Consider the following 8,461-nt stretch of genomic DNA (forward strand, 5'->3'; position numbering starts at 1 on the left):
CTGACTCTGTCCATACTCAAACCTGGTGCATGCTCAGAGTGCCTTGGTGTATGTGATTTGTCTTACTAGTCATCATTGGTTCTATGTTAACACTGCAAGACAAAATATTGTGGTATTTGAATGCCTTTCAGTCATGCTCAGCTTGACGTGACTAGTACTGCTGGGATGTTTGTCAGGGGGAGCGTGTAATGTATAAAGCCAAGGTACAGCCACGGCCTGTATGATAATCCTAAACATACTTACTTGCTGCCATGTCCTRTGTATTCACTAAGAAGCAGAAAACTTCTTCACCTCATCTCACCACAGGTGCCCATCACAGGATTAGGTCTGATATGGTCTGTCCCAGGGGTTAGGGTTAGATCCTGGGCTGCAGCACGGGGGATATGAAGGGTTAGGGGGGTCCTGGGTAGTAAAAGAAGTACAAGGGGATACAAGGGTCAGAGACAGTGGATTAGTTGGGCGCGGAAACGARTACCATGGGAACTCTGACCACAGCCATGAGAGGAAAATGGAGGAGAGGTTGGAGGAGGGATGTTGTCCTTACATTATTAACCTCCTGGATTACCTCATCCAATCAGATTCCGTGCAGAGAGTCTCTTAGTTTCCGTCAGTGAATGCCTGATTATCCGCTCGGGGTTTGGAAATCCCGGAATTCTCCCTGAGAGCTGTAGCTTAGTGTACATGAGCCGGTGGCGAAACACGGGAGAACAAACAAACAGAGGAGACGCTGAGAAAACGCTGTTTTTTTAATCTTAACAAATAGTTTTATTATGTCTCTCTGGGTTGTTTTCCTAAGCAGCCAAATGTTTTTTTTTTTTTATAGACTAGTTTGTTTTCCTGGGCTTGGAAGAAGCCGTAACCCGGTCAGTGGACATTTGTGGTCTAGATAGATATTAGAATGAGATCTTCCGCTTAAAATGTCATGTCATGTTTAGATACATCAAAGGTCCTTAGTTTCATGTGAGAAAATCTTGGTTTGGTTAGATTTTTGTAAAATGTTAACTCTAACACCACAGAGTAAGAGTAGAGACTATGCTGCCATTCTAACACCACAGAGTAAGAGTAGAGACCATGCTGCCATTCTAACACCACTAGATAAGAGTGGACTATGCTGCATTCTAACACAACAGAGGTAAGAGTAAGACCATGCTGCAATTCTAAACACCACAGAAGTAAGGAGTGGACCATGCTGCCATTCTAACACTCACAGAGTCAAAGAGTAGCAGACTCATGGCTGCCATTCTAACCACAGAGTAAGAGTAGAGACCATGCTGCCATTCTAAACACCACAGAGTAAGAGTAGTACCCATGCTGCCATTCTACAAACCGATAAAAGACTACGGGGGGTAGCAACAAGTGTAAGAGTAGAGACCATGCTGCCATCGTAACATCACAAGTAAGAGTAGAGACCATTGCTGCCATGTTAAACAGCCACCAGAGTAAGAGTAGTAGACATCTGCCATCTAGCAGCCAAACAGAGTAAGTAAGTAGAGACCATGCTGCCATTTCTAACACACAGAAGTAAGAGTAAGACTGTGAATAACTTAGAGGGACCAGGGGTGCCATTGCTAACACGACAGAGTAAGAAGTAGAGACCATTGCTGCCATTCTAACACCACAGAGTAAGAGTAGAGACCATGCGTCATTCATAACCACAGAGAAGAGAGAGACATGCTGCCATTCTAACCACCACAGAGTAAAGTAGAGACATGCTGCCATTCTAACACACAGTAAGAGTAGAGACCATGCTGCCATTCTAAACCACAGAGTAAGAGTAGAGATCCATCTGCCATCTAACACCACAGAGGATAGAGTAGAGACCTATGTGCATTCTTAACACCACAGAGTAAGAGTAAGACCATGCTGCCATTCTAACACACAGAGTAAAGTAGAGACCATAGCTGCATTCTAACACACAGAGTAAGAGTAAGACCATGCTGCCATTCTAACACCAACAGAAGATAAGAGTAGAGACCATCGCTGCCATTCTAACACCACAGAGTAAGATAGAGACCATGCGTGCCATTCTAACAGAACAGAGTAAATAGTAGAGACCATGCTGCCATTCTAACACACACAGAGTAAAGTGATAACCATAGTCTGTATTCTAACCACAGAGTAAGAGTAGAGACCATGCTGCATTACTAACACACGGAGTAAGAGTGAGACCATGCCGCCATTCTAACACCACAGAGTAAGAGTAGAGACCATGCTGCCATCTAACACCACAGATGTTAGAGTAGAGACCATGCCGCATTCTAACACAACACAGAGTAAGAGTAGAACCATGCTGTCATTCTAACACCACAGAGTAAGAGAGAGACCATGCCGCCATTCAACACCACAGAGTAAGAGTAGAGACCATGCCGCCATTCTAACACCACAGAGTAAGAGTAGAGACCTGCTGCCATTCTCCCACAGAGTAAGAGTAGAGACCATGCGGTCATTCAAACCCACAGAGTAAGAGAGAGACCATGCCGCCATTCTAACACCACAGAGTAAGAGTAGAGCCATGCTGCCATTCTAACACCACATAGTAAGAGTAACCCCCATTTTGTGGAAGTTCTGCGGGGTGCTTTTGTCCACTGAGCAGTTTTGTGACCTACTGTCTGAAGAGCAATGTACTCTGTGCAGGATTTTAGCACTTAAGGACCTGGATGAAGTCCAACACAAGGCCTTTTCCAAATCACTGACTAGGCTGTAACTAATGCTGCCTATCTACCCGGCCAGCCCCCTTCAGTTAATGCATTGTTATAGAGATATACTGTAAATGCGTACTTAAACAGTGGKAAAATGATAGTATTGCTGTAGTGTCATTCAAAGGAAAGAACATTCAAACATTTCCAAGGTATCAGCTGAAGCAACCGTCAGATGAGAAAGTGGATTTCATTTATAATTATTGGCAAAATCAAACATGTACATAATGGCTGATTAACTKAATGCTTGGGTTGCTATCATAATGAGAGGTATACTGTAAAAGAGTTGTCATCCAAGTGCAGCCATATTGATCAGTATTGCTGACTGACTGGTTCTTGAAGCGACTTGGCTTGGCTTTTGGTCAGTGGGATCTGATCAGTTCCGGCCCTCCTCCTCATCTCCTCCTCCTCCTGCTATCTCCTCCTCTTCCTCATCCTCTTCCTCCTTAGGACAATGTTTTGACTGTGCACCTTCTGCTCCCTCTTGCTCTTTCCTGACACACACTTTCCACAATGTTCAGCACGTCTGTCATGTTGAGTAACCCAGAAGGAGGATTAAGTTTGGAGTTTAATGAGTATAATCCCGTGTTAAACAGGGCCAGAGTGTGGGGGCAAAAATGTGCTCCGCTGCCTGGCCTGGCTGCCTGGCCTGGGCTGGAATGTAATAGCCCAAGTGCTGCCGGTGGCAAACTGTCCTGAAGGGGGCTTGGGAGGTGTTGGGCTTACGCGTGACCACGCCAGTTAACCCTTTGTGTGTGTCTCAAATGGCACCCTTTTCCCTATATAGTGCACTACTTTAGACTATGGACCCTGGTAAATAGTAGTCCACTACASCATATAGGGAATAGGGTTCCATTTGAGACACAACCATGATCTGTCTGTTTGTGGAGGTTTTTGTTAGCCTGGCTAAACGCTACAAACGACTTCACTGTTTGACTTGGTGAGCGCAACGTTCAGGGTAGGTTTTTGCAGAAGTCTAATCTGAACATCTCTCACCACATATCTGGTTTCTGTTGCTCCCTCTAACAGGTGGCATCGTGTGGCCATCAGTGTGGAGAAGAAGACGGTCACCATCATCGTGGACTGTAAACAGAAGATCACCAAACCCCTCCTCAGGAGTGACCGTGCCTCTATTAACACCAACGGGATCACTGTGTTCGGAACCAGGATCCTTGACGAGGAAGTCTTTCAGGTAAACACATGATGTTGGATATAAGGCTCTACTGTACATTCTGATTGGTTGGTGTAACATGGGCCGTATTCATTACTGCACGCCGTAGCAAGCCACAACAAAATGTTTTGCAACAAAAATGTGAGTTTCTTATTAGACAAGTTCAGGTAGTCCCTCCCCATTTCAATCTGCTTTCTTCAATTTGATTTCTTGTGAATACGACCATGAAGGTGTATGTTACAGTGTACACTGGGCCATAATATATTTGAGAGAGATCTGGGAGATAATAAATTGGAACTAGTTTGTAGTACCAACTGTCTTTGTCCTTATTGACCCAAGCTTTGGAGACATACAGAATCATTGGTGTCGATGTATCATATAATCAGTTGTAGTTCATTGTTGTTGATATTTCATCACATAGCAAAATCAGAGAGGAAGATACTCTGCCTGTGTGTGTCTTGATTACTCTTTGAAAGGGRCTTGAAGGAGAGACAAGCATGCAGGAGGCTGCGTGATATACATTCATTATTGCACCAAGGGTGTTCATGTTTTAACTCTAAATAAAAAAGCATGCATTGAAAGTTGAATGTCTTTTAAATGATGCTGTGTCTTTAAAATCCAACCAACYTAACAATGACTAATGTTTGTAGCCCATTGATTTAGAATGCAAGAAACATTTCAAACATCATGTTTGATTGTACAGTACATCAAACAACTACAACCATTGACAGATGCTTAAACCTAAAACCATTGACAGTWCAAAACGTGTCCATGATCAAACACTGTTGTTTCTTTATGACTTTGGAGGAATGGCGTCTGTACAGAATACATTGTACTAATCAGCCACAGCTTTCCTRTGTTATGTGTAGCTAGCTCTCCGCTCTTGCTGCTCTGCTGTGTGAGAAAGGAGCGTGGAGTGCTCACCTCCATGACCATGTGTGTGTGTCCCCCAAATGGCACCSTATTCCCWATGTAGTGCACTACTTTTCACCTGGGCCCTGGTCAAAAGAACAAAAGAAGTGCACAATATAGGGAATAGGGTGCCWTTTTGGTACACKATGTATTGTTACTCTCCTTTGATGTAACCTGGAGGAATGTGGTGGTAATTAGACCAGTCTGCTCAGTGTCTGTCTGCCTTATGTGGGCTCAGGAATACTGTACATTCAACACAGACACCTTACAAAGGACCAAGCCAGATATTTCTACTAGCAGAAGGYGACATTGGATGTCATTTAGCTTCATGATGATCATAATACAAAGGCCAGTTCCAGATGAACAGCAGTCTGTCTATGGCTTCAGTCATTAGACATACAACTAAATATACAAAAGTATGTGGACACCCCTTCAAATTAGTGGATTTGTCTATTTCAGCCACACCTGTTGCTGACAGGTGTATAAAATGGAGTACACAGCCATGCAATCTCCTTAGACGAACATTGGCAGTAGAATGCCCTTACTGAAGAGCTCAGTGACTTTCAACGTGGCACCATCATAGGATGCCACCTTTCCAACAAGTCAGTTCGTCATATTTCTGCTCTGTWAGAGCTGCCCCYTTCAACTGTTAGTGTTGTTATTCTGCAATGGAAARGTCTGGGAGCAACAACGGCTAAGCAGCGAAGTGGTAGGCCACACAAGCTCACAGAATGGGACTGCTGAGTGTTGAAGCGTGTAGTGCATAYAAATCGTCTGTCCTTGGTTGCAACACTCACTACAGAGTTCCAAACTGCCTCTGAAATCAACTTCAGCACAAGAACTGTTCGTCGGGAGCTTCATACAATGGGATTCCATGGCCGAGCAGCCGCACACAAGCCTAAGATCACCATGCGCAATGCGAAGCGTCGGCTGGAGTGATGTAAAGCTCGCCACCTCTGGAGCAGTGGAAACACATTCTCTCGAGTGATGAATCACGCTTCACCATTTGGCATTCCGACTGATTAATCTGGGTTTGGTGGATGCCAGGAGAATGCTACCTGCACCAATGCATAGTGCCAACTGTAAAGTTTGGTGGAGGAGGAATAATGGTCTGGGGCTGTTTTCATGGTTTGGGCTAGGCCCCTTAGTTCCAGTGAAGAGAAATCTTAATGCTACAGTATATAATGACATTCTAGATGATTCTGTACTTCCAACTTTGTGGKAACAGTTTGAGGAAGGCCGTTTCCTGTTCCAATATGACAATWCCCCCATGCACAAAGCAAGGTCCATACAGAAATGGTTTGTCGAGATCTGTGTGGAAMAACTTGACTGACCTGCACAGAGTCCTGACCTCAGCCCTATCGAACACCTTTGGGATGAATTGGAACGCCGACTGCAAGCCAGACCTAATCTCCCAACATCAGTGGCCGACCTCACTAATGCTCTTGTGGCTGAATGGAAGCAAGTCCCCACAGTAATGTTCCAACATCTAGTGGAAAGCCTTCCCAGGAGAGTGGAGGCTGTTATAGCATCAAAGGGGGAACCAACTCCATATTAATACCCTTGAGTTTGGAATGAGATGTTCGACGAGCAGGTGTCCACATACTTTTGGTCATGTAGTGTAAGTAGCCTCGTATTAAACCTCTGGTAAGCTACTAGGCTACATTCTCATCTACATTGAAGAGTCTCATATAGCTTGCAATTAAAGATCTAACCCTAACCCTACTGTTTGACAGAGTGCAACTTRAGGGTTGATGGGTTCACTGAACACACAACACTGGACTGTAGGAATGTTTGGTTGTCTACTGCAGGTGCTTTTCATTTGGAGGGAACTTCAAATGGGCGCTGAAGCTGTGAGGGAAATGCTGTTGCTTAGTAAAGTGTAGTAAAGTGTTTTTAGTGGTTGAAAGAGGAGTGTTTTATGTTTTWGTTTGTTTGTTTTTGGCTAGAAAAGAGAAATCTGAGCACTATGTTGAGTTTACGTAACTTTCCTGAAAGAACTTCAATTGTGGAAGTTTTAGCGGTATGGCATGACATTGACTCACGCTAGTTAAGGTGATTATTGTTAGAATGTGTTAGTGTTTCTCTGACTTCATCACGTCTCCCTTTAGTGATGTGTGTGCTATCTCGGTCCGGCTCCCTGCAGTTCAGGCKGAGGTGGACGGTATTGGATCAGAGTGAGTTAGGATGTAAATAATGTCTGACAATGGGCTGATTGTCACGTGAGATAAATTGAAACACATGGTGTCTGGGGGGTAAAGGTCACCCCTGTGGTGTGAATGCAGAGGACAGGGCTGTGTTTGCCTGTGAGAGAGTGTGTTTGTTTATGGGGGGCTGGGTGGTTGGGGATTGACTCCTCATCATTCTCTGGCCCTGCCTGTGGCTGTGGGCTGATCGACTCTGCTGCTGGCTTTAACCATAACCCTAATAACCCTGACTGTGGGCTGACTGCTGCTGGCTCTAACCCTAACCTAACCCTGACTGTGGGCTGACTGCTGCTGGCTCTAACCCTAACCCTAACCCNTAACCCTGACTGTGGGCTGACTGCTGCTGGCTCTAACCCTAACCTAACCCTGACTGTGGGCTGACTGCTGCTGGCTCTAACCCTAACCCTAACCCTGACTGTGGGCTGACTGCTGCTGGCTCTAACCCTAACCTAACCCTGACTGTGGGCTGACTGCTGCTGGCTCTAACCCTAAAAACCTATACACTAACCCTGACTGTGGGCTGACTGCTGCTGGCTCTAACCCTAACCATAACCCTAACCCTGACTGTGGGCTGACTGCTGCTGCTACTGGCTCTTGAAAGCCATTTCACATAGTGCCGTGTCATCACCCTGGTGATTTGGTGTGTGGTGCGGTGTGGAGGGAGCCTCAGTGGTCACGTTGTTGCATTGTGTGTTGAAATGTGGCTTGCTGTGTGATTATCTTAGTGTCGCCTTGTATATGAACTGTTTTTAGGTTGCTGATATTAACTTTGATGGAGTAATAGCAAAGTGTGGTCATAGCACATTTGCTGTTCATTTTACATATGGCGTGAGTGTATCCCAGTTGCATTGCAGTTCACACTAAACTATTCCATTTGTTTCATGTTTCATGTTGAAATCTTTCATTCCCCCAACATGAACAGTATTGAAAGTCCCTCTGCCTTTATTCTCCCTGTCAGTTTTGATGAGATGTATTAGCTGGCCCAGAAGCCGGCAGCTGTATGAAATATAGTGGTTCCGATCAAAAGCTGCCCAGTGAAATGGCTCAGAATGAGACCCATAAGACCAAGGTAACAGAGTCTGGAACAGAACTTCTGTCTGTTCTCTATGCGTAGTAATCACCTAGCTTCACAGTGTTGCATTCTGGGATAGGTGCAGAGGAAATACCGGAGTATTCTGTGTGGGACTCCCAAATCCCAACTGTATGTGAAAGGAGGGTGAAAACTAAGAAACCAAAAGCTAAAGTCATAATATTTTAAACCGGACCTTTTATAACCTATTATGCAAATGACACATTAAATGCACACACGTCGTTATGTCTCTAGCTCATACTTTGAACTTAGAATGTTCCTTGTAAATCGGATTAACTCTACAATATGCTGCTGTTAGCCTATGATACCTGCTTCACAGCGTCTGAAGGGTTCAGTTAGCCATACAGGACTGAGTGGATGAATGAGAGCCTTTCATTGCCCCTTC

At 44.7% G+C, this 8,461-nt stretch overlaps 1 protein-coding gene across 1 annotated transcript in view; it reads left to right on the forward strand.

Moving 5' to 3' along the window:
* Nucleotides 1–8,461, forward strand: part of col11a1a (collagen, type XI, alpha 1a) — a 95,818-nt gene that overhangs the window by 10,132 nt on the left and 77,225 nt on the right. The window contains 1 exon segment of the mRNA XM_070446811.1: nucleotides 3,726–3,888. Within this exon segment, the coding sequence (XP_070302912.1) occupies nucleotides 3,726–3,888 (163 nt within the window).

This window comes from Salvelinus sp. IW2-2015, linkage group LG14 (genome assembly GCF_002910315.2).
Source record: "Salvelinus sp. IW2-2015 linkage group LG14, ASM291031v2, whole genome shotgun sequence".
NCBI lineage: Eukaryota > Metazoa > Chordata > Actinopteri > Salmoniformes > Salmonidae > Salvelinus > Salvelinus sp. IW2-2015.